The sequence below is a fragment of the Nicotiana attenuata genome, unplaced genomic scaffold (assembly GCF_001879085.1).
Source record: "Nicotiana attenuata strain UT unplaced genomic scaffold, NIATTr2, whole genome shotgun sequence".
Classification (NCBI taxonomy): Eukaryota; Viridiplantae; Streptophyta; class Magnoliopsida; order Solanales; family Solanaceae; genus Nicotiana; species Nicotiana attenuata.
In genome coordinates this window covers 75,179-101,554 of record NW_017673553.1, presented here as the reverse complement: position 1 = coordinate 101,554, position 26,376 = coordinate 75,179, and the positions used below count along the sequence as shown (strand labels likewise).

Below are 26,376 nucleotides of genomic sequence, written 5' to 3'. Positions count from 1 at the left end.
TTTTTCCCAAAACTTTTTAACAACAGATAAGATGTTTCATTATCAAATGCATGAGGAAACTACATCTTTACGCCTATATGTCAATGTATGCATGCCAACTTTAATACAATGATGTGATAAAACCATATGCATACTCTCGGTGTATCAATGCACTTAGTCCTCCCAATCACTCAATCCTCGCAGCCACCCAGTCCTCACAACCACTCAGTCATCACACTCGCTCAATCGTCCCAATCACTCGGCACTCGCACTCAGTAGGTACCCGCGCTCACTAGGGGTGTGTACAGACTCCGGAGGGCCCCCCTTTTGCCCAAACGCTTTAATAAGTCAATCGTGACATTATCAATAAAACATGATGCAGCGTGTAGCCCGATCCCATAGATAAACCAATAATACTTGTTGCGGCGTGCAGCACGATGCCATCAATAACCTCACAATCAGGCCCTCAGCCTCGCTCAGTCATCAATCTCTCTAGTCTCTTGGGCTCACAATGTCATGAAAATCAGCCCAAAAATAATGATGTGATGTATCAATAAATGGTAATAGAGAATGAGATATGATATGCATATGAGTGCGTACGACTGAGTATGTAATTGCAATGTAAGCAAATAACTCAATAGCAGAAATGATCTCAGTGGGTCCCAACAAGATAAGCATGTAGCCTCGACATGGTTTCTAACATGGATCACAGCTCAATTACTCTAGACGTAGAGATTTCATGGTTACAGATAAGATCAGGTCACTACACAATACCACAGAAATAACGGAGTCACAATTCACACGGTGCACGTCCACACGCCCGTCACCTAGCATGTGCGTCACCTCAACCCCAAACACATAACACGTAATTCAGGGATTCATACCCTCAGCACCAAGTTTAGAAGTGTTACTTACCTCGAACAAGATAAATCTAATACCAAGCAAGCCAAACGGTGCTCTAAAATGCCATCCCGTACGTACCGACCTCCGAACAGGTCGAAACTAGCTAAAAGCAACTCAAGAACATCAAATCATGCCTAAGGAAACAATTCCAAATGATAAAGGTCGAATCTTTACTCGAAAGCCCAAAATCAATCCAAAAGTCAAACCCGGACCCGCACTTCGGAACCCAACAAACTCACAAAATGGTGACAACTCATTTAATTACGAGTCCAACCATACTAGTTTCACCCAAATCCGACTCCGAACCGATATTCAAAACTCAAAAACTCACTCTAAGAAACTATAGTGAAAAAACCCAAATTTCTCTTTTGAAATCATCAACCAAATGCCAAAAACGAGGATAGATTCATGAAATATAACCAAAAATCGAGTAGAGAACACTTACTCCAATTCATGTGGTGAAAATCGCCTAAAAAATCGCTTCAATCCGAGATCCATATATCCAAATATGATAAAATGGCCGAAACCCCCGAATAGAGTACTTATAATTCTGCCCAGGCATTCTTCTTATGCGAACGCGGAAAATCCATTGCGTACGCGATGAACAAAAGTAATCTGCCACCAAAATACTCTATGCGTCGCGGCACAAGCTTCGCGAACACGATACACACAGAAGACAGAACTACGCGAACACGGTAGAAGGGTCGCAAACGCGAAGAAGAGGCCATCGACTTCCCAACTCAGCCATACACTACGCGAATGCGATGCACAATCTATAGCAACCTACGCGAGCGCGTGTGAGGACTCACGAACGCGATGAACAACTTTTCCCCTACAATCAAGCAACTCTACGCGATCGCGAACAAGGAAACCAGATACTCAGCAGAACAAGCAATGCCAAAATGAAGGAAAGTGATCCGAAACACGTCCGCAACTCACTTGAGCCCCTCGAGCCCCGTCCGAACATACCAATAAGTCCCATAACCTAACACGGACATACTCGAGGCCTCAAATCACACATAACAACATCGAAATGACGAATCACAACTCAAATTGAACTTAATGAACTTTGAAATTTGAAATTTCAAAACTCGCGCCGAAACTTATCAAATCAACCTGGAATGAACCCAAATTTTGCACATAAGTCCCAAATAACATAACGAAGCTATTCAAATTCCCGGAACAACAATTCAAGCCCGATATCATCAAAGTCAACTCTCGATCAAACTTATGAACTTTCCAAACCTTCAAATTGTCAACTTTCGCCAATTTGTGCCGAAACCTTCTAGAAACATCCAAATGCAAATTCGGGCATATGCCCGAGTCCAAAATCACCATCCGGACCTAACGGAACCATCAAAACTCCGTTCCAGGGTCAAATTCACAAGAGTCGAACTTGGTCAACTCTTCCAACTTAAAGCTTCAACAATGAAATCCATTCTTCCAAATCGATTCTGAATAACCTGCAAACCAAAACCGACGATTCACACAAGTCATAATACATCATACAATGCCGCTCAAGACTTTGAATAGCTCAACGGAATGCAAATGCTCAAAACGATTGATCGGGTCGTTACACCCAACCTATTCTAATAACATCCACTCAGACGAAAGCAAAAAGTTGATCTTTTTTTGTTACAAACAGTTAAATGGCTAATATTAGTAATATTTTATGAATTGACCAATTTTTATAATAAGCTACTTATAAATGAACATATTTGATATTTTTCCCTCTTCAAAATTGTTCTAGCCCAAACTTATTAAAGTTTGAGCTGATCAAATTAGTTTGAGTTAGTTTTGCCACCCCAAGTGGTAGCATGATCAATAGAGTTTGGCATTTGGTGTTAGGAAGGTCAGAAGGTCAAATATTATAAGCTTTAAATGGAATTCGCCAAACACAAATAACTTTTATAGTTATTTTAGTTGATAGTTAAGGTGTTTGATAATCTTTTTATTAGATCAATAAAAGAGAAAGTTGAAATGAAACTCGGTATCTTTTTTGTTGTCACAGTTTAAATGGACAGTGGACACTATTAAATGAATTGTTCCAATGAAAGGCCTTCTACGATACCAGTTCCAAGTCAAATAAAAGACTTACAATTTCTAGAAGAAATTTTCATATACCGAATAAGATAGAATAGCTTCAAAATGTTATATCCCGTGGTACAAATATTATATTTTCATAGGTAGTTTGAACTTTGAACATCAAAAGGGGAAACAATTAAAAACAAATTTAACACGTTGGGAGAACAAAAAGTACCCTTCGTTCTCATGTTTTACACGAATATCCTAAATCCATCATAAGATTTGGTTCCTCTAAACACACGCGTACCTCCCACGTGTTGAAATTCCTTTCCCGCGTTGACGTGTCCCTTATTCATTTGTCTTATGACAACTCCCTTACACCACTTCTTTTCTTGAATCTATATATATTTTCTCATCTCTTGCTTACTAAGGAAACTATCTTTCTTCTCATTGTATAAATTAATAAATAGCATTATATATTTTTCTGTCTTGAACAAAGTCTTATATTTGAATGGTGGTGAAGATGGTGAAAATTAAAAAGTTTCATGTGAAAATTAGGACGTTGAAGCTAGAATTAGGAGTTGATGATAATATTGAAGCATTTGATGGGGTGAAGATGATGGCAATTAAGATGAAATGGAAAGGTGAACCAAAGTTTGGATTAGTTCCATTTCATTATAAGCAAAAGAAAGATGTTACAAGTCGGAGAATATTGAAGAAATTAGGGCAAGCTAATAATTCCATTGAATGGAATAATGATGGAGATGAGTTTGAGAATGTTTGTTGTTTTACAGAGGTTTCTGGTTGTTATCAAAGTCTAAAGTATTCGCCTTGGGATGTCTCATTTAATGTTTTATACTCAAATAATTTGGAGGCAAAAATGGTGTTGATTGGAAAAATGGTGGTTAATGTAGCAGAAATGGCTTCAAAAATGGTGTCTGAAATTGAAGAGAAACTTCCCATTACTTTGAATATTGGTAAACTTTCTATATCAGCCACTCTCCATGTAAGTTCCATCCTTTTGTTCTTTTTTATCTACGAATTTCGTCGCTAAACTATGCTAAATTGCCCAAGCTAACTAATTTTTTTATATTTTATAATTCGTTGTTAATCTGTCGTTAAACTAATTTTTCTTGTTTTATTTTCACAGCAGAATATTAGTTTTATTTTCATAATTTTTCCTTTTGGGATTAATGCCCTATTTTGTCAAACTTCTACGCTATTTGCTTTTTTTTTTGTGTGTGTGTGTGGTGTGGGGGGTTGACAAGTCAAATATCTAAGGGTAGTAATGAATAAATCTTGCCGAGAATTTAGTAGAATATTTCTCTGACTTGTTAATAAACTAAGCAAAAGTGACAGCTTTTAGCTGACTAATTCCTTGATGTTCCAGCAGTTTAAAGGACAATGATTGATAATGTATCTTATTCTATACTCCCTTTATTTCACTTTATTTGAACCTATGACTAGACGTGAAGTTAAATAATAATGTGAAAGTCCCTCTTTTTCTAAAAATTATTAAATAAAATGAGACAATAAAGCCATTTAGTATTTTTAATTACCCATTATATATGATTATTCTGACTTTGTCAATTTCAATAATTCTAGGTCAAAGTAAAATTTGCTGAGATAAGAGATGTTCAAGACACGGCGGGTTGTGCCCGTGACTCAAGTCAGCTGCAAAGTTTAGCTAAGAGTAAAAGTCTATGTGACAGAAAAGGACACAAAGAGAACCAGCTGAGTCAAGAAGATGACTCGGACGAGTCATCCACATTTGAAGCAGTGGAACCGAAGGCGATTGAGTCGGGATCGATACCGAGTTTAGAAACTCAGCCTGACTCAGTTAACAAAGTTGGGTGGTTCTCTTGGAAGAGAAGGCGATTGAGTCTGAGACCAACGAGGAGTAAAGCAGAACCGTCGATTAAAAAGAGTCGTAGCTTTAGTGTTGTGTCACGATTCAGCCAACAGGTACATTTGCAAAAACTATACTAAACTAATACAATCTCCGATTTATACTAACTTTCGCTTTAGCTCTCTTCACGTCCATTAAAAAAACAATAAATACAAGATATAGTTTAGTAGTTTACTAAGAATTGGACAGTATTAAAAAGAACTACTACTTCTTTAACATTAAGGGTATAGCTGAAAATAATTAACAAATTCTAGTATTGAATTCTAAAGTGACAGTTATTTTGAGCTAAAATGACTGTTAATTTGGGACGGAGGGAGTAGAATAATGGAAAAGTTGAGAAGTCAGTGTCTTCCGAAGCTTAGATTTGACCAAGATAAATATTGTCATTGTCATCTTTTATAAACACTTGGAACAAGTCAAGGCCAAATTCACAATCAAATAGGTCTATATATTGGTAAAATTTATCTTTGAGCTGTATATTCATCTGAAATTTTAACTATTTGCTATAATATCTCATTGTTGACGATCTAGAAACCATATATCTACCTTGTTGACAAGTAAAACAAACAATATGAGTCAATTCTGTTATGTTTTTAAGCTGGAAATTTGTTTAATGTAATCATGAAATCTCTTATCCTAGACTAAATGTAGGTATAAGGTGAAACTTTGTCCGTTGATACTTATGCAATTTTCACTAACAGAATGTGGGGAAGCCTGAACCTTCTACTGAATCAAAGGACAAAAATGAAGGCAGCAGCAAGAAATCTGCTTGGGAAGTGAAAGAGCTACAGAGTAGGGATGGACAAACAAGGCTCAAAACCAATGTCTTCTTTGCATCTTTCGACCAGTGTAGCGACAAGGCTGCTGGTGAGAGCGCCTGCACAGCACTAGTCGCTGTCATCTCCCATTGGCTGCAGTCGAATAGAGATGCAATGCCCACGAGGTCTGAATTCGATAATCTCATACTACAGGGTTCTTCAGAATGGAGAAAGCTATGTCAAAACGATACTTACATCAATGATTTCCCAAACAAGCACTTTGATTTAGAGACTATTTTGCGTGCTGGTATTCGACCTATAGCCATATCGCATGATCAATCCTTCGTTGGATTCTTCAGCCCTGAGAAGTTTGAATCATTGCAAGGAGTAATGTCATTTGATCAAATATGGGACAAGATTAGTAGCATTGCAGAAGACACTGCATTTGAACCTAGAGTATATATTATAAGTTGGAACGATCATTTCTTCGTGTTGAAGGTGGAAGCTAGCGCTTATTACATTATTGATACATTGGGAGAAAGGCTATTTGAGGGTTGCAACAAAGCATACGTTTTAAAGTTTGACGATAGTACAATGATGTATGAGAAGGTTAACGCGGAGGAGAAGTCACAGAAAAATGGTACTAAGGCTAAGGAAGCTGGCAAGGAGGAGATGATATGCAATGGGAAAGAATGCTGCAGAGAATTCATCAAGAGATTTCTCGCGGCTATCCCTCTGAAGGAACTCGAGGAACAAGAGGAAAAGGAGACAGTTTCTTATTTCTCTCTACATCATCGGTTGCAGATAGAGTTCAATTCGAGTTACTTGCTGTCTTCTTCTTCGTCGTCTTTGACATCATCCCCTTTCTCTTCTTCTGCTACTTCTACACCTTCCTATTTGTAAGATGTACATTGAATTTGCCAGGTGTGTATCAGAGTACTGCTAATGTGAATGCATTGTCATATATCAAGCACAATTAGATTACCTGATTTCACACTCAAAATATGCAGACCTCACAAATATGATTGTGTACCTCCACAAATAGGAATGTGTTAATATAAACTCAAGAAGATGGACAACCAATATGGGCCACATGTTAGGATCGAAATAATCGAAATAATCAGGTGTCATGCGGAAGCTAGCAAAATAAACCTTGAACAACGATAAATCAGACAATAAAAGAGAAATATACCAAAAGAGACACTAACATTTAACGTGGTTCGATCAATTGACCTACATCCATGGCGGAGATGAGCAATTCACTATATAAAAGAGAATATAAAATATCGAGAGAGCTGTTAGTTTCAAGGTTTCACGCATTGATTTTGATAACAGCAAACCAACATAATTATTACTCAAGAACATTTACTTGTGGTAATCTTATTCTTGCCCAAGTTTATTCAAGAAAGAAGATGCTGGTAAAGATCCAAACAAATATGGGAAACAGAATATCATGTGATGAATTTATCAAGGAGGATTATTTTCAGAGATTCAATCTCCAAGCATCATGGAAGGAATAATATTTGAAAGTCATATTTCAAATATTGAATGGTTTACTACAATATCAGAAGAAGGCGCTACGAAAATTCGGGAAGAAAAGTTCTTAAATATCTTGAAAAAAAAAGGTTGCTAGAACCCTGGAGAAGATCTATTATTTTATGGAAGGAAGATACTATATGGAAAAGATAATACAAGGCCAAGGAAGAATATATTCTCTATGGAAAGAAAATATCTATATTATGGAAAAAGATTATTTTCTAAGATCAAGAAAGGAATATTTCCAATAAAATATGAGAAGAATATATTTTCTATGGAAAGAAAATATATTATGAATGTAGTACAATCTATATTATGGAAAGAGATTATTTCCCAAGATTAAGAAAGAAATATTTCCCATATAATAGGAGTTCAAAGATAATTTGAGATTTGTTCAAAAGGAAATTATTTCCATAATTGTGGAGATAATAAATGGTTGCTGATATCTTTATATTAAAGGACCCCAAGGTTATTATATGAAGAAGAATTTGGTAAAGCTCCAGACAAATATGGAAAAGAAGATATGTGCGATGAAGCCATGGGAGAATAAATGGAAGTGAGACATTCTATAAAAAAGAAATATTTTCTATATTGAAGATCTACCACCTTATGAGAGGAAGATTGGACAGAAGATTGGTACTACACTTGGTAAATAGTATATTGGCAATAAAACGATGTATATATCTAGTTAAGGAAGAAAAATCAAAGAAGACAGTGATACTACATTATGAATGGAAAGATATTATTTTCTATTGTCAAAGAAGGAAACAAGAGTTATGAGTATACGAGATATTGAAGAATACATCTTTGGTGCCCAAAAAGGAAAAGAATTAAAGGAGGCTCAAGATAGAATATGACCGTGATATACAACTAGATGGCATAAAACAAGGATCTGTACAAGAAAAAGATATTGTATACAATCAATCATGGAGATCAACAAGTTCCTGCCCATGAATTAATACACCATATTCAAGAAGGATAAGATCAAGGCAAAATCCTATGATAGACAAAATAGTACAAATTAATACATGGTTTCTACAATTAGCTAAACTCTCTCTATATACGGATAGCAATAATTGTGAAGGTAATCTAAATCTCTTGGGTCATGCACAAGAATGAGCAATGAATACAGCAACAAGAGAAGAACCATGCAAAAACTTAGGGAACCATATCAAGGAAGATTACAACAAATATGGATCAACAATCAGAACCATTGGAAGCAAGAAGAACAACTATTTAAAGAAGAGTTGAAGACATTCTTGTATGCAACCTCCTATACAATTGTCTACCCAATTACAAGTTCTTTATTCTACTCTTAACAAGCATTATAATTCACTTTTAGTAGATTTACTATGTACACAAAAGAGTGAAGTATCATGACCCAATTTCTCTTATAGGGTGATGACGCCCAACGTCGCCGCTAGACAAGCCAACATCCATGTATTTATTCTTTCTAATAATTTCAAAGTAGTTGACTTTTATTTATTAAGCAAATAAGAAGTTGAAAATTCAATAAAGTAAAGCGTAAAAACAAATAAAAGAGCAAGTGCGGTGAAATAAATACTCAAAAGCCATCAAGTGTCTACTAGCATGTTTCCAAGACCCGGTGTCACAAGTGTATGAGCAACTAGTAGAATATACAAAACACTATGCTACTATCTGATATGTGGTAGACAGAAAGTAAATACAAAAGGGAACTGCGGGTGATGCAGAACGGCCTCAGAGAGCAGCTCACCACAAAGACTCGGGGTAGCAGGGGTGTGCGCCTGACTGACTGCTAGAAGCACTTGCCTCTGATCCTGCACGATTAGTGCAGAAGTGTAGCGTGAGTACATAAAAATATGTACCCAATAAGTATCCAGTCTAACCTCGAAGAAGTAGTAACGAGGGGTCGACTTCGACACTTACTACGAGCCAATAATAAAAATACAAAAATTCTAAATAGGCATGGAATACATGAAACAATAATAATAACACAATAACCAGCAAGAAATAAATAATTTTTTAACTGATAGTCAATTTAAAAGTCCCCAATTGACACGTACTAACTTCAACAATTTCAGGCCATTAAAATAATTTATAATCTCTTAAGTCATAAAAATAATATCAAGTGTAATTAGGCTCCAAGCATTATCACGCACGATTTATGCCGAGGTCGTACGGCCCAATCCAGAATAATGTGTACACTGCCGAGTGTCGAGCGGCACGAACCATAGATGCATCTATTATACTTCCGAGGCGTTCGGCCCGCTCCACAAGAAGAGAGAATACTCTATGAATATCCTATTTAAGAGCTACCACAAGACTAATAAACATGGAAGTACAATTTCTACTACCGATCAAGTAATCTGCCAAACTCGAAGTAAATGAAGTTCGGTCTTTACGAATTCTTTATCAAGTTTCAATATAATTTAGGCACTTAGATTAACAAGTAGAGTGCATACAATACAAGTAGTTCATGATCTGGGTCATAAAACTACCCGGACTTAGCATGATTAATAGCTACGCAAGGACTCTCGTCACCTCGTACGTACGTAGCCCACCACAAATAGAAGCAAATAGTAATTTAAAACACCTATGGGGTAAATTCCCTCTTACAAAAGCAAGAGACATACCTCGTCTTAAAGCTCAGTTTTCGGCCCACAAATTCACTCTAAAGCCTCAACTTGGTGCCGAATAATAGTAAACTAACCAAATATAATATAAATTAGTAAATATACACTCAAAAGTTAATAATTTAGCTATTAGAGTAATTACCCAACCAAAATTGGAAGATTCTTAAAATTTACCCCCGGGCTCACGTGCCCGGATTCCGAAAATTTTCGAAGATAATTGTTACCCACAATCTCACGAACACAAATATACAATTTCTACCCAATTCCATAATCATTTTTGTGGTTAAATCATATTTTTATCAAAACCTTGCTTTTTCAACTAAACCCATAATTTTTCACAATTTTTACATGTTAAAATCTACCTACAATCTATGTATTAAACTCACATTGGGTAGGAATTACTTACCTTAAATAGCTAGGTGAAAACCCCTCTTCAAAGAGCTAAAAAATCGCCCAAGAGATGAAAGAAATGAACCTGTGAGCACGTGATTTTTGCCACGCTTAAATTACTCCTATAAATTCCTTAGAATTAGGATTTTTCTTTATTATTTGAATTAATTGCATGATTTTGTGTCTTGTTTGTATTTTTGTGTGCATTTTAGGTGCCATAATTCATTAAAAAGCACAAAAAATAGTGCATTTGCATTTAGAATTCGATTTTATATTCTTAGTTTTAGTAGTTAATTGATATTACTAAAATAAGAGAAAAATAACAAAAAATAAATCTTTTACATTTTTTTGTTCTTTTAAATTCTCTTTTTGTTTAGTTTCCTTTCAAATTAGGATTTAGTTTATTTTTAGAAAATTAATTAGTCTAAGTTTGGGAGTCAAATTAGGCTTTGTTAGTCTTAATTTTGCAAAGAAATAAATAAATAAACAAATAAAAGAACAAAGAAAAAAGAAGAAGAAAAAATAAACGAAATCAAGGGCCAGGTTATTTGGGCCACTTTTCGTACCAGCCCCCAGCCCAAGACCCCTTCCTAAACCTGTCCAAAATGGCCCAAACCCACGCCCTTTGCCCGGTCCAGTCCCCCCCAAAACAAAACGACGCCGTTTTGGCGTCCGCTAATCTGGACCCTCCGTTCCACCATCATCTAACGGCCCTCATTAATCCAAAGGGTTTAATAAAACTGTCCGAAAAATTGCATTAACCCTAAAACAAATATCACCTTCCTCGTACAACCTTGTAACGCCACCGTCTCCGTCGCCCTCCGCCCTAACGCCGCCGCCGGAAATCGCCTCACGGCGGCGGCCAACGTCCAAATCGTCCCAAGTTTTCACCATGTCATCTCCTTCATCTCCCCGTCCCATATTCGTCATTGTTTTCCTCCGAATCCCAACCAAATGCCCCGAATCTGCAAAAACCTAACTTCCATCTCCGCCGCACACGGCGGCGCCGGCTCTAAACAACTCCAAACCCCTAACCTTCCTCATTCCTAATACCCAACTAGATTCCTTTGAACATCATTAAAACGGCTCGAACTTTTAAACATAGAGCCGACAGAACCCTAGAAATCCATTTTGCTCGATTTCTTGAGTCTGATATGGGATTCGAGTCACGACGCAATGTTTTCGTTTGTTCTTTGAGAAGAACAAATGCTTAACATTGTTCCGTGGCTCGAATCGAGTTTCCAGTCCCGTTCGACCTTGCATAGGTGAGTTTTCTCCTATTGCTTTAGTTAGTTTGAATATAATTTTCCTTTATTTCTGTTAATTTGTTCATCTTTTCCTTATGCTCTTTTTCTTCTTTCTTTTTTCTTTTTTGGCAGTAATTGGTACTGGTAGTTTTGCCGTTTAAATTTTTGTTTTTGGTTCCTCCTCTGTTCTTACTAATGGTAGTTTAAAATTCATGAATTAGTGTCATTGATTAATCGTTACCTGTTGAATTCATGTTTGTTTGACATATTGATGAATTAGTACTGTAGTTTGCTTATTGATGTTAGTTAATTTGGCTAATCATAGGTTTGTTGAGTGTTATTATATGATATTTTACTGGGTTCCTAATTGTTTAACAGTTTACTGCTTTATTAGTTCAATGATACAAATTAATTAGAGTTAAATTTTAGTTTAGTTAATTTGGTTATAGCTGGAAGTTTTTTAGTGTTAATTAGAATTTTTAGATGTTCTTATTAGGTTGTTTGGATATAACTGAATTAGGATTGTTTGCTTTAACTATAGTTAAATTTTAGCTAGGACAAAAGGGGGGCTGGGGGGTTATAGTTCATACTAGGGTTAGTAATTTCAGGGGCAATCAAGGGTAGTTTAGGCATCTAAAATGGGCTGGTTTGTTAAGACATGGTAATTTTAGAATTCAAGTAAGGACAGTATAGGCATTTCATAGGTAGGAAAACAAAGCTAGAACACCCTAGAACCTTCTAGAAGGGGTCTTAGTGTAAGTTTCAGCATTTTAAAAGCAGTAACTTGAGAAACAAATCAAAACTTTAGAATTAATATGCAATTTCTGAAAATAAAAAGGGGGGGAGGGGGGAATGAGTAAACACTTCCAGAACATTCTGCCCCCTTCCTTGCTTATAAAAGGTAGGCCTAGTGCCTTGTTTTACAAGTTTAGAAGCTTTGAAAAATTCCCCCCCCACTCTCACAAGTATTCATCAGCTCAAATTTTGAATTTCAAAACTTCTTCTAGATCTAAATTTCTTTCAACCAAAAAACAAACAAAATATACAATAGAAAAATCCAAAAAAAAAAGGTCCTGCATTGCATTCTAGGTTATTTGAGTTATAGACATTAATTCTCATCTCCTCGATTGACTTTTAAGTACTTAAGTTTCAGAGATTCCTGGATTTCAATTTAAGTCAGTTTTTGGGTGTATTTGAGCTATTTGGTGTGATTTTGAAGTGAAACTGGTCGGTCAAGTCTGTTTTGGGTGATTCCGCTGGTTGATTATTCATCCATTGTTCATCCTTGGGTCATATTGGGGTTACTTTGGGTTTCAATCGATTCTGCTGCTCTGTTGCTGCTGGTTTACGTCTGCTGCTTTGCTATTTGCTACTGATTCTCCTTCTTCTTTCATATTTGCCATAATTTCAGGTATTAACTCCTATCCTGTTGTATTGGTGCTGATTCGAAGTGCATATGCAATAAAACTGCTCCTTCATTTGCTCCTGAAGAATGTGCCTGTTTGGACTGTGATGATAGACTTACTCGTTAGTGTAGGTTTAAATTCTGATGATATGTACATAAATTTGAATTGTGTGATTGGGAATGTTGAGACTATTAATTTGAAGTATTCATTCAGTGGTATTGTAGGTTAGTTTAGTATCATGTTCAATTAGATTTCATTTTGTTACTAAGATTGGAATTGTTCTGGACGGCTTTAGCCTGTTATAGACTGCTTTGAATTTCAGAAGGTATCTAGTGATAATAGGTTCAATTTGTTTAAGAATGATTGTTTAAGTTCCATTTGTTCAATAAGTTCAGTAGGTTCAATGGTAAATTGTTCAATAGACTGTTAATTCAGGTCAAAGAACTAAAATCAGAAATTTCCGGTAATACTTGTTTTGCGTTAAAATCAGAATTCAGTCCAGTAGTGAAAAGATTGGCCCATTATTTGTTGAATTGGTATCTTTTAATTACAATTTGAGTTCTTGTGAGTGAGACTCCCGCTGAGGCCCAAAATTGTTATAAGTCCAAAAATCCTTTAAACTATATTAGGAATATGGGGATTAATTTACAAATATAAATTTAGGTTCTCGAGTTAAGTAGCGGGTTCAAATTAGGAGGGTTTCCCCTTTTGTTTGAATTCGGACTTGAACTCGAGGCCCGAATTTATAAATGTAAATTAATTAGGCCTTTTAGAGACAAAAATAAATAGAAAATCTTAGTTTGCTTTAGGATGACCCTTAAATAATAAAATAGAGATGAGCCTCGCCAAACAAAAATGCATGAATTGCGGGGCCCTCATTAAATGCTTAATTAAAAAATACTTAGAAATTGGGGTGTGCCGTTTAGCGAATTTCACGGCCCTCCGCAAAGTTAATAATACGTTAGTTGCTTTAGGCGCGCTTTTTAATAATCTTACCTTCTTAAGTACGGGTGTGCATTTCATGCAACCCAAATCCAAATCCAAAAACGTTGAATAAGAATGTGTCGAGGATCCGGGTGCATTTCATGTGACGTGATCCGAAAATACGTTTTTAAACGACGTTCACTTTCTTAAATTTTTTTTTAACTAAAAGTGGTAAATAATCTTAAAATTGCACTATTGGTTGGAACATGTATAAAAATTAGATTTTAGCCAAATATAATAGTTTAAGCGACCGTGCTAGAACCACGGGATCCGAGGGTGCCTAACACCTTCCCTCGGGTCAACAGAATTCCTTATTCAGAATTTCTGGTTCGCAGACTCCAATTGGGAAGTTGAAAATTTTCCTCGATTTGGGATTCAAGTTAAACCGGTGACTTGGGACACCAAAAGCCAATCCTATCCCAAGTGGCGACTCTAAATAAATAAATAATCCCATTTCGAATAATGTCACTTTAAATGGAAAAACTCTCTTATACATTATCCTTCGGGGTAGGTGTGTAAAAAAGGAGGTCAAAATAGCCTATGTCCCGACATTAAATGACCCTAACTGCCTTCAATGGTTTCGCATCTGCGATCACATTGCCGCACCAGGGGATTCGCTTCTCCAAAAAAATCATCGCAGGTGCGGACCATGCCAAGGTCTGCCACTCTCGCTTCTGCGGGCATAGGATCGCTTCTGCGAGTCCGCTTCTGCAGCGAATGGACCGCACCTGCGATCCCAGGCTGTTGGCTCCTTTCCGCTTCCACGATCAACTTCTTCGCACCTGCGCGTTCGCAGGTGCGGTCCTGCTCTGCTTTTGCGACCACTGGACAATCCACGCCAAGCCGCTTCTGCAGTCACTAGCTCGCTTCTGCGAGCTCGCACCTGCGAAAGATTCCTCGCAGGTGGGATTGCACCAGAACCCTGCTGCTTCAGCAATTCTTCCAAGCCCAAACATGTTCCGCACATCGTCCGTATAGCACCCGAGGCTCCCGGGGCCTCGCCCAAACATACCAACAAGTTCGTAAACATAAAACGGACTCGCTCGAACCCTCAGAGCGCGTAAAACAACATAAAAATTAAGAATCACACTCCAAACCAATTCAAATCAACTTATGAACTTCAAGTTCTTCCAACTTACTCCGAATGCGTCAAATCATACTTAGACTACTCGGAATGACACCAAATTTTGTGTGCAAGTCACAAATCACCATACGTTACTATTCCCAGGCTCTCGATAACACCAAAACCTACTTCAAACCAAATTAAAGAACTTGAAAACCTTCAATGCGCCAACTTTCAACTTTATGCGCCGAAACGCTCTCGGGTCATCCAAAACCCGATCCGAGCATACACCTAAGTCCAAAATCATCGTATGAACCTATTGGGACCATCAAATCTCGGTTCCAAGGTCATTTACTTAATATATTGACTCAAGTCAAACTTAACCATTTTAAGTCACTATTAAGGAACTAAGTGTTCTGATTTCAACCCGAACCCTTCCAAATCCGAACTAACTATCCTCGCAAGTCATAAAATAATAAAAGAACATACGGGGAGTCTTAATTATGGGAACGAGGATCTAGAAAGAAAAACGACCATTCGTGTCGTTACATGAAGAGCGACAGAAAAATATTGGGGAGGCAATGTGTCCTTAGAGGTTGTGTCATTATTCGTTTCTTAAGTGAGCGAGTGAAAACCAAAGAGTCGTTGTTGGTGAGCGAGTAAAAACCAACCTTTTGCGTTGTTGGTGAGCATGTTAAAACCAACCCTTATTCGTTGTTGATGAGCGAGTGAAAGCCAACCTTGTATACGTTGCTAGTGAATGTTGAAAATCATACAAGTTGTACTCAACTCATATTACAAAGAGCTAAAGAGATAACCTCCTTGCAAACCAAAGGGACTGGCATCAGATAACACATGGGTTTCGAACCAGTATAAAATTCCTGGTGTCATTTACCTTACTGCTTTCATATTTTATTATACTCATTACTGTTTGTTGAGATTAGTATTTGACTGAATCGAAGTACTAAGCCCCTCCCTCGCCCCCCCTCCCCTCCTGTACTTTAAGAACAACCTCACAAAGAGGCAAATACAAGTGGCACACTAACACTTGTCCTGAAAAGTTCTCTCCCTAAACAAGACTGCTAGACCCCATATGGCTACATTGTGAATGCTACTAAATGAGAAATTAAAGAAGGACCCTCAATTTATAGACGTTCAAACATTTTCTTCCAAGTAAAGGGACTAGCCAAATATGAGAGATTTATAATTTTCTTCTAAGAAAAGAAAAACTCAATTATGATAAATATGTTGCACTTTCCTTCCCTAGATAAAAAAATCAAGACAAACGCATAACAAACCCTTAAATACAGATTACAGACCATATTTAAGTGACAACAACTACAGCTCAATCACAAAACTAGTTTGCGTTGGCTATAATGCTATATTAATCCTCTATATCCACTTTACTCCATTTGGGCTTGTTCTGATCCAATATTCAACAACTTGTCTTTTAGGGTAATTAATAGTTGTCTAAAATTAGAATAATCTAAATCTCAAACTTATTCCAAGACGGCATACAATCTCTAACAAAACTAGAAAGACCTATCAAACACCAAAACCTAATGTAAGTGTACCACAAAAATAGCTAAACCAACCAACTAGCCGATATAGATACTTTGTTTCCATCTTGTTGTGTTCTTCGGTAAGACATTATAGATTCCAAAAAAATGTAGGTCTCTTTGTGACAACTTACCGTCTTGTAAATTTAAGTCTACCCCATCTCAACACCTTCAAGCATCATGGTGTCACATCTACGAATTCACTACTAGAAAATCAGTTGATTTCTCCGCAATTTCCGACCGAAATCGGTCGAAAATCGATAATTTCCGACCAAATTCCGACCGATTTTAATTGGACGGAAAAATAATGGTCGCAAACGTATACCGACCGCTAGTGGTCGAAAATTTCCGACCGAATCGGTCGGAAACTTCAGTGGTCGGAAATTATTAAATATTAAATTTCTAACTGTCATTTTATTTTCCGACCGAAATCGGTCGGAAATTATTAAATATTTATTTTTAATTTTCAAATTTCCGATCGAAATCGGTCGGAAAATATTATTATTATTATTATTTAATTTTAATTTTCCAATCAAATTTGGTTGGAAATTTAAAAAAGTAATAATTTTATTTAATTAAATAATTATTTGTAAATTGTTAATTTATTTAAAAAGTAAATATAAATTCATAATTTCCGACCGAATTCGGTTGGAAATTATGAATTTCTGGGCAAAAAAATAAAAAAATGAGATTTTCAATAGCAAATCTCATCCAATAATGGCAGCATTACATTGCTGCCATTCAACCAATAACAACAAATGCACTTAATTACAAAAAGAAACCAGCAATATGACAGAAGCACTTATAGTTTTGGATAAGCAATTTTAGAGTTAGAGGTGATGTTTATAAGACAACTGAAAAATCTCCAAAAAGCTTCATAAGGAGTGTATAAGCTCATATAAGTTTGTAATGACACAACAAAGCTAATCTATGAATCTATAAGGAGTGTTGTTATCAGCAGTCCACTCAAAGTAAGCAAACAAGCGTCCCAATTTTATTGAATAGCATAGTTGCTGCAAAGCCATAAGAATTTTATCTTGTCAGAAACAAATACCACCTCTTTCACTCACATTACAGTTGTAAAAGGGGGAAGAGGTCTCTAGGAAATCAATATAACAGAAGGTGCATACCTTTCAACCCAGATGCACAGACTTTGTTCACAGTTGTACAAATTACTGTATTTGGGTATTCCCGCACCTAATGCTGCTTGCCTAGCAGGAGACAGTGTTTGTTTCTTTTCAAATATTTATTTAGATTTATTTTTTACTTAGAAACTTTTGTCAATTTATTAATTATTATAACTTATGATTATATGTTTATCATAAAATAAAATTTATTTATCATAAAAGTTTTTTTATCTAAGCACAGTTTGTATTTAAAATAAAATAAAGAATAGAATATTTTGTATTTGAATCGATATGGAATCTAAAATTTTGAAGAAATTATGCCCTTATAAGTGTATATAAGTCATTTTAACAGAAAAAGAGCTTATCAGCAATCTTTTCTCAAATACTGCAGCAGCTTATTATCAATTTCAGCACTTGTATCCAAATACGTAACTGTTTATTTATTAAATCAGTTTCAGCACTTAAAAGTGCTTTTCAGCACCTAATGCTTATCAGCTATCTCAAATCAGCTAATCCAAACTGGCTCTTAAGACATAAAGTAGTAGTAGTGTCGTTTTCAAAGTGGAAATGCGCTTGACCTTATCTTTAATTGAAAATGACATGAAAATCCTAGCTTCTTTGAAAAGAAATTTCAAATCATTACCAATTGCAGGTTCAAAGAAGGTAGGAAAAAAAGGATAGATAACGCTACTGACTGCAATTTGAAATGGCGATGATTATTTAGTGCGAAAGCTTGTCCAACGATTTTTCTTTTCTTTTATTTTTTTATTTATTTAATCAGTCGATGTAAATTTTATTGGTCTGATTAATCTGAATCGACATCGCATAAATCTGCTTAGAGAGTAACGCACCTTTTGTACCAGATCCTAATTTTGTCATATGGAGCCTCGTTTGGCCTGCCAATAAAACGATACTGATAACACAGGCATCACTTAAAATTAGTGAATTATAATATTAGAATTACAAGAATCGATGCGCTACGAGGAATACTCATATTATTTCCTATTATGGCGATTATTAAACTCACTATCGATTTTCTGGAACTAGCCAAGCATTAAAGTTAAATTTTCTTAGACATAGAGCATGCATTATGGTGTGACCATTATTTTCTAATTTACGAATGGAACATCCACTATATATTAAATTAAGAGTATGGTCCATTTAAGATCAAATTCAAAACAAGTAAACAACGACCCAAAAAGGACAAAACACCTAAAAAGGTAGGGAATAAAATGTCCGTCACGGGTATGTAATATCAACATATCACATATGTCCATATGTCAGTTTTTATTGTCCTTTTCAGTCAACTAAAATACAATATAATTCAAAAAGCTATTGTCCCCACCTCCCATTCCCTCCTCTTTTCCGTTTCCACTTAATTTCTTCGTCCCACCACTTGCCACTCCACCCATAATATTAGCCATAACCATACATAAATTAACCACCATTTTGCTTTGATTCACACTGCATTTTATGTATTCTCCTAGCCCTAGGTCGGAGACAATTTGAAAGTGAATGATTCAATAGTGAAACAGAAGGCCTCGCTCAACGAGTTGAACAATTTGCAAATTAAGGTAAGAAACTTTGTGTCACGACATGCGTTAATGCGTAATTGAACTTTTTCCTTTTTATACATGCGAAACTCTTCACTGTTCTTCTATTTTTGTGTCAAATGCAGATCACAAGATCATAGCCGGAGCAAGTGCGTTCATTATTTTCATCTCGAGATCATACCTTTAAAGTTTTGAATTGAGTCTCTCTAACAGTTAGTTAATGTCAACTCCAAGTTCTCCCCTCCCTTCCAATACTTCCCCTACCTCCAACACCAACCACCATCGTCGCCGCGGCATCTCACTTCCACCATGGAAAGGTGCAAAACCAATACCACTAGCTATATCCATATCAATAGGCATACTCTTTCGCTTCGCCATTCCAAAACCCCACCAACTTTCCACTAAAGCATGGCAACTCTTAGCCATTTTCCTTACAACTATCTCTGGTCTAATCCTCGGCCCATTGCCAGTGGGCGCGTGGGCTTTCCTTTGCCTCACGCTTACTGTCGTCACGAAAACCTTAACATTCGCTGCAGCATTTGCTGCATTCACCAATGAAGTCATTTGGTTAATTGTTGCATCATTTTTTTTCTCAAGAGGGTTTATTAAAACTGGACTTGGTGATAGAGTTGCTTTGTGTTTTGTGAGTTGGCTTGGGAAAAATACTTTGGGTTTGTCTTATGGTTTGGCTTTGAGTGAGGCGGCAATATCTCCGGCTATTCCAAGTACAACTGCAAGGGCAGGTGGGATTTTCTTGCCCATTATTAAGTCATTGGCTGTCACTGCTGATAGTCACCCAAAGGATGATTCTGCTAAGAAACTTGGTGCTTATCTTGTTCAATCTCAGTTGCAGGTTTCCATTTATTCTTCAATTTCTGGAAATGCTCTTAGTTTATTGTAGGGTATCAAATGAGCGGATTGAGCTGATTTTAGGTGGGTCATAATCTGCTCAATCGACCCGCCCAAAAGTTACTTGGGTCAAGATGGACTAAAATTTGGGTCGTAGCCCAGCCCGCCCAACTCTTCTCAAGATTTAATTAATGTATCTTATTTTTTTAAGATTTTTTTTTTCTTTTGTTACGGTCTTATATTACATATAAAAAAAAAGAATTATTTTAAAGATATATTAGCAAAAGTACTCTTGAATCAATTTGGACTAAAAATTAGTCCAACTTTAGATGGGCTGAGATGGGCAGGATGAAGTTGGGCTAAGTTCAACGGCAGGTCAATGGCCGACTCAGTCTTGATCGGGTTGGGCGGTTAAATGGGTTTGGGCTCAAATTGCCGCCCGTAGTTTATTGTTATTGAAGTATCTGTTATTACATGTTTGTATGTTATTTTTGATTAATATTATACATCAGATGTTGGATATTCTGTCTTTAATACTATTTCGTGATGTATAATTACAGTCTTCAAGTAGCTCAAGTGCACTGTTCCTAACAGCTGCTGCACAAAACCTATTGTGTGTGAAATTAGCAGAGGGGTTAGGAGTAAAAATATCAAGTAAATGGCTCACTTGGTTCAAGGTTTCATGTATACCAGCACTTGTATCTCTTCTAGTTACTCCAGTTATTCTATACAAGATATTCCCTCCAGAAATGAAGGATACACCAGATGCTCCATTAATGGCTAGAAGGAGGCTGGATCAGATGGGTCCTATCAAAAGTGATCAGTGGGTGATGATGATAGTCATGCTTGTAACCGTAGCATTATGGATTTCTGGGTATATTTATTGTTTCTTCAATCTTTTTTCTTGTAACCGAAGGGAGCCTTGGCGTAGCTGGTAAAGTTACTGCCATGTGACTAGGAGGTCACGGGTTCAACCCGTGGAAATAGCCTCTTGCAGAAATGTAGGGTAAGATTGCGTACAATAGATACCGGACCCGTACATAGCGGGAGTTTAGTGCAACGGGCTGCCCTTTTTTTCCTTTTTGTTGTTCGAAGGGGAGTCTTGGCATAAATGGTAAAGTTATTGCAATGTGACCCGGAGGCGATGGATTCAAACCGTGGAAACAACATTTTCCAGAAATGCAGGGTAAGATTGCGTACAATAGACCCTTGTGGTCCGGCCCTTTCTTGGACCCTGTGCATAGCGGGAACTTAGTGCAACGGGCTCTCTTTGGTTGTCTACTATTTCTTAAGAGCTAACTTTTGGGTTGAGTTAAGCGCAAAATCTATTTTCTTTACATGATATTAGAGGCAGACTCATCTCATTTCATCCACTGTTATATTTAATGCAGGGAGGCTCTTGGACTAGCAAGTGTTATCACAGCAATGTTGGGTTTATCACTACTTTTGGCATTTGGAATACTTGATTGGGATGATTGCTTAAGTGAAAAATCAGCATGGGATACCTTAGCTTGGTTTGGTGTATTAATAGGGATGGCAACCCAATTAACTACTCTGGGAGTTGTTGCCTGGATGTCAAATGCTGTGGCTAACTTCCTCAAATCTCTTTCACTACATTGGTTTGGGGCATTTTGTGTCCTTCAAGCTGCATATTTCTTTATTCACTACTTGTTTGCTAGTCAAACTGCTCATGTTGCAGCTTTGTACTCTGCATTTCTTGGAATGTGTTTGGCATCAAAAGTTCCTGCTCTATTTGCTGCTTTGGCTTTGGGATACAATACAAATCTTTTTGGTGCATTGACACATTACAGCAGTGGTCAAGCTGCAGTATACTATGGAGGTAATTTTGTTAAAGTCTGTGTATTATAGAGGGGAAAGACATAAAGTTAGAAAAGTTTTATCTAGTCATAATCATATAACTTTAGGACATAAACAAAAGGGGCAAGGCAGTTAAGAGTGGTATCAGAATTTCATTTTCTTTCTAGTTCTTTGTATTTTGATAATTAATCCCTTTTCATTTATTTTGAGGAAGTTGAACTAATATCATTTAATTGCTCTTCTTTTGGCAGCTGGTTATGTGGAACTACGTGATGTCTTCAAATTGGGCATTATATTTGCTCTTATTAATATTGTCATATGGGGATTAGTAGGAGCTGGTTGGTGGAAGATTCTTGGCCTTTACTAAGACTAAAATATGTAAGTGAATGTTCATTGTTCCTTTCTTATCTAATATTCTTCTAAAGAATGTAGCTGAAAAGTTCCCTGTTACTACTAATGACCAACTTAAACTATTGTAAGAATGTTCAAACTCACGTAAGTTTTGTGTAAGATTTCTGTGGATTTTGATTCTTTAATTGCTACATAAGAATCTGTCATTGAGTTTGCAATATGTAACAGGCATTTTCTGGTGTAAGAACTTTAGGACAAGCTGCATTTCTAACTGAAGTCAGTTTGATTGGCACAAGAGGCTCTAATATTTTCTTGAAGGTACTAACATCTGAGCTTTCATTTTCATACATTTTGTCATGCTAAGCTTTGTTGCATCATTAGATTAGGGATCTTCCATCTGATGCAGTTTACTGTCGAATTTGGCCTCTAACTAAATCTAAAAGAAAGTTTTTTTGCTTGGACCAATTTCTGAAGTCCCATCACTTGGACATACGTAATAAGTAACTACCAAATGGCAGCCCGGTGCACAAAACATCCCGCATTCACACAGGGTTCGGGGAAGGACCGCACTCCAAGGGGGTGTGATATAGGCAGTCTATCCTAATGCAAGCATCAATGCTGATTCCACAACTCGAACCCGTGATCTATAAGTCACATGGAGACAACTTTACTGTTGCTCCAAGGCTGATTCCACGGCTCGAACCCATGACTTAAAGCTAGTGGCGGTAATAATAAGCCCTCTGGTGCAAATGTTATTTGTTTGTCTAAAATAGTCTGTACATTGCTACTTCATACGAGAGAAAATATTAAACATAATGTTATTGCCTTCAATATTAGGATATGAAGGATAGCTATGTATAGCAAGTTTGGTTCTCTATGGGCAACTGGAAAGTTGTTTAAACATCAGATTGTGCATAGAACTCAATCAAGAGCCAAAGAATGATCCATATATTTCCACAAATCTATCATTTTAGCCAAATAAGTAACAATCATTTAGATGATCCCAGAAGTCAATTATACAGTTATATTTGATGTACTTTTGTTTTTGATCATCAAATCTTAATGCCTGCTCTCTTTGATCCATTACAGGGAGGGAACTTTAACTCATGCCCTTGCTTCAAACCTCTGCTTAATGGATTTAATAGATGATGACATTTCTTCAGTTGGTGTATTCTCAATTAAAACATGAGAGAAGAAAAATATCAGATTGGCAGGTGATTTATCTGTACATAAAATTCATGTAAACAGAAAGCGTCTTTGTAAACTTTCCTTAATGAAGATGTATATATTACTTGAGGTTGATTAATCCATTATATCATTCGAAGAATCAGATATTTCAACAAGTTAATCAATTTTTTTGGTTATAATTTCCAGTCGGATGATCCATTAATTCAACCAAGAGAAGATCTTACTTCATAGATGATAGAAAAGTTGCGGTAGCGGGTTCATCCGAACCCCATACTTTCAACGTGGAGCATAAATTTATGTATAAAATATGAGAACCTTAAAAGTTGATCTCATAAAGTGTGTGTTTGGTACGAAGGAAAATGTTTTCCAATTTTTCCATGTTTGGTTGGCTTAAATATTTTGAAAAACATTTTTAGGAAAATGTTTTCCTTATCAAGCGAAGGAAAAACATTTTCCAAAACTCCTTCAAATTTCAGTTTTTCCGTTAGCACCCATCCTACTACCCCTCCACCTCACCCCACCTTCCCTCCCGCAAAAAAATATTTTTTTTTACCTTATTTTTTTTATTGCAGTTTTAAATTTTTATTTTTTCGTTTTTCTGCACCACCCACCCCCTAACTGCGGCAACACCACTCTCCCCCCCCCCCACCCACACACACACTAAAAAAAATAATATTTTTTTAATATATTTTTCAGCTTTAGGTTTTTTATTTATCGGTTTAAAAGTTTAAACTTTTACAAGTTCCAAAGTTACGAGTTCGGAAGTTTATGTGTTTGGAAGTTTACGGGTTTAGAAATTATAAAGTTTACGCGTTAGAAATTCTGCGATTCAAAAGTTTAGCTGTTCGAAAGTTTATGAAAAATGTGGGTTCGGAAGGTTGTTGGTTTGAAAGTTTATGGCTTCATGTTTATTATATCTAAATTATTTATGAATACTCTTGAGAAGTCATTTTCCTTAATTTGCGTACCAAACACCGGAAAATGAATAAGATTACTATTTTTTTTCCAAGAAAACATTTTCTTAGAAAATATTTTCCACGGAAAACATTTTCCGTTATATCAAACACACCCAAAGTTTGAATCCTAATGTAGCCAACCTTTTATCTGTTTTTTTGTTTAACAATTGCACTGCTTAGGCCTATTTAAGACTTTAATACGAAGTTCTTTTAGTATTAAGATTAACTACAAGAAGTCATATGAAGTAAAAGTTGGAATGGTTGTTAAAAAACGACTTTCACTATAAGCGAGGAGAGTTTTTTCAGTAATGTTTGTATTCTTCTTTTCCATTAGTGTACTCATCCTTCTAAGAAAATACAAGAAAGATAACTAGACAGGTAGGACCCCTAAATTCAAGACATTTTTTTTTGTGACATTTCTTTCTCTGCCTGCTTTGTTAGGTACTGGAGCAGACAATCTTCTCTGCTGGCCTGCTGAAACCAGTAGATAATGGTTGTTCAGTTTTTTCATGAATTACTGGCCTTATTTGGGGGTGGTTTAGAGGCAAGAGTTTGTTTAATGTTGCCACTTAGAAGGACAAACAAGATCAACATTCATGTTAATATCAAGAAAGGACAGCCAAGTGCACGAGTAAAAATTGCACGGGGCCCCCTATTTGGGCGCCCCTTTTTAACCTGTACCCGCTTTGTCTTTCTGTTTGCACCCATACCCACTTTTTTGTTAAAAGCCATTTGAAAAGACTATTTTACCCTTTTTTGTTAAAAGACTACTTTCTCTCCAAGTATACGCTAGTGCTCTACTGTTTCTCTCTCCCGTTATTCGCGTTTTTCGATTTGCTCTTCTCAGAAATCAAACGGTTTTCGTCGTTCTTTCGAATTTTCAACTGCTAGTCGTCGTTGTTACCATATTACGATTTAATCACAGGTACATTGCATTAACTTTCTGGGTTTTGTTTTATGATTTAATTTCTGGTTTTGGGTTTTGATATTCATGTATTTATGATAGGGTTTAGTTTGATAGGTTGTTCATGTTGTTAATGTAATTTCTATAAATTCTTCAGTGATTCGACGTTCAAATTTTTAAAAATTTTCAGAGTTAAACAGATGATAATGATACTTTAGGATAGGAGCTGAATTTGTGTTTTGTTTTTTTGGCTGAATGTTTTGTGCTTGCCAAAGTTTTTAGTGCAATATGATTTTTTAATTTAGCCAGTGTATGTGTAAAACTTCAGCCTCCTGCTGAAGTTTTTGAGTAATAACAAAAAAACTTCAGCTGCTTGGCCGAAGTTTTTTTAGTGCAATATCAATTTTTAATTTGACCAGTGTAGGAGGAAAACTTCAGGCTCCTTCTGAAGTTTTTAAGTAATAAATAAAAAACTTCAGCTGTTAGGCCGAAGTTTTTTTAGTGCAATATGATTTTTTTAATTTAGCCAGTGTATGTGGAAAACTTCAGCCTCCTGCTGAAGTTTTTGCGTAATAACAAAAAAACTTCAGCTGCTTGGCCGAAGTTTTTTTAGTGCAATATCAATTTTTAATTTAACCAGCGTAGGAGGAAAACTTCAGGCTCCTTCTGAAGTAATAAATAAAAAACTTCAGCTGTAAGGCCGAAGTTTTTTTTAGTGCAATATGATTTTTTTAATTTAGCCAGTGTATGTGGAAAACTTCAGCCTCCATCTGAAGTTTTTGAGTAATAACAAAAAAACTTCAGCTGCTTGGCCGAAGTTTTTTTAGTGCAATATCAATTTTTAATTTAACCAGTGTAGGAGGAAAACTTCAGGCTCCTTCTGAAGTTTTTAAGTAATAAATAAAAAACTTCAGCTGTTAGGCCGAAGTTTTTTTAGTGCAATATGATTTTTTTAATTTAGCCAGTGTATGTGGAAAACTTCAGCCTCCTGCTGAAGTTTTTGAGTAATAACAAAAAAACTTCAGCTGCTTGGCCGAAGTTTTTTTAGTGCAATATCATTTTTTTAATTTAGCCAGTGTATGTGGAAAACTTCAGCCTCCTGCTGAAGTTTTTGAGTAATAACAAAAAAACTTCAGCTGCTTGGCCGAAGTTTTTTTAGTGCAATATCAATTTTTAATTTAACCAGTGTAGGAGGAAAACTTCAGGCTCCTTCTGAAGTTTTTAAGTAATAAATAAAAAACTTCAGCTGTTAGGCC

General features: G+C 36.2%; 2 protein-coding genes across 4 annotated transcripts; both read left to right on the top strand.

The window, feature by feature from the left end:
• Positions 1 to 3,325: 3,325 nt before the first annotated feature.
• On the top strand, positions 3,326 to 6,563 carry LOC109216709. Of its 2 annotated transcripts, XM_019380894.1 has the most exons (3): positions 3,326 to 3,913; positions 4,513 to 4,872; positions 5,518 to 6,563. In XM_019380894.1, exons 1-3 carry the CDS (start codon positions 3,419 to 3,421, stop codon positions 6,475 to 6,477), a joined length of 1,815 nt encoding a protein of 604 aa, XP_019236439.1. In that variant the 5' UTR covers positions 3,326 to 3,418; the 3' UTR covers positions 6,478 to 6,563. The 2 variants fall into 2 exon arrangements, with proteins under 2 accessions (XP_019236439.1, XP_019236440.1); XM_019380895.1 differs by lacking the exon at positions 4,513 to 4,872.
• Positions 6,564 to 18,881: 12,318 nt separating this feature from the next.
• LOC109216708 (dicarboxylate transporter 2.1, chloroplastic-like) lies at positions 18,882 to 24,889 on the top strand. 2 transcript variants are annotated; one of them, XM_019380893.1, is made up of 8 exons: positions 18,882 to 19,075; positions 19,180 to 19,907; positions 20,464 to 20,777; positions 21,295 to 21,743; positions 21,973 to 22,099; positions 22,301 to 22,390; positions 23,162 to 23,286; positions 24,658 to 24,889. In XM_019380893.1, exons 2-5 carry the CDS (start codon positions 19,275 to 19,277, stop codon positions 22,086 to 22,088), a joined length of 1,512 nt encoding a protein of 503 aa, XP_019236438.1. In that variant the 5' UTR covers positions 18,882 to 19,075; positions 19,180 to 19,274; the 3' UTR covers positions 22,089 to 22,099; positions 22,301 to 22,390; positions 23,162 to 23,286; positions 24,658 to 24,889. The 2 variants fall into 2 exon arrangements, with proteins under 2 accessions (XP_019236438.1, XP_019236437.1); XM_019380892.1 differs by lacking the exon at positions 24,658 to 24,889 and having other exon boundaries at positions 23,162 to 23,399.
• The last annotated feature ends 1,487 nt before the right edge of the window (positions 24,890 to 26,376 follow it).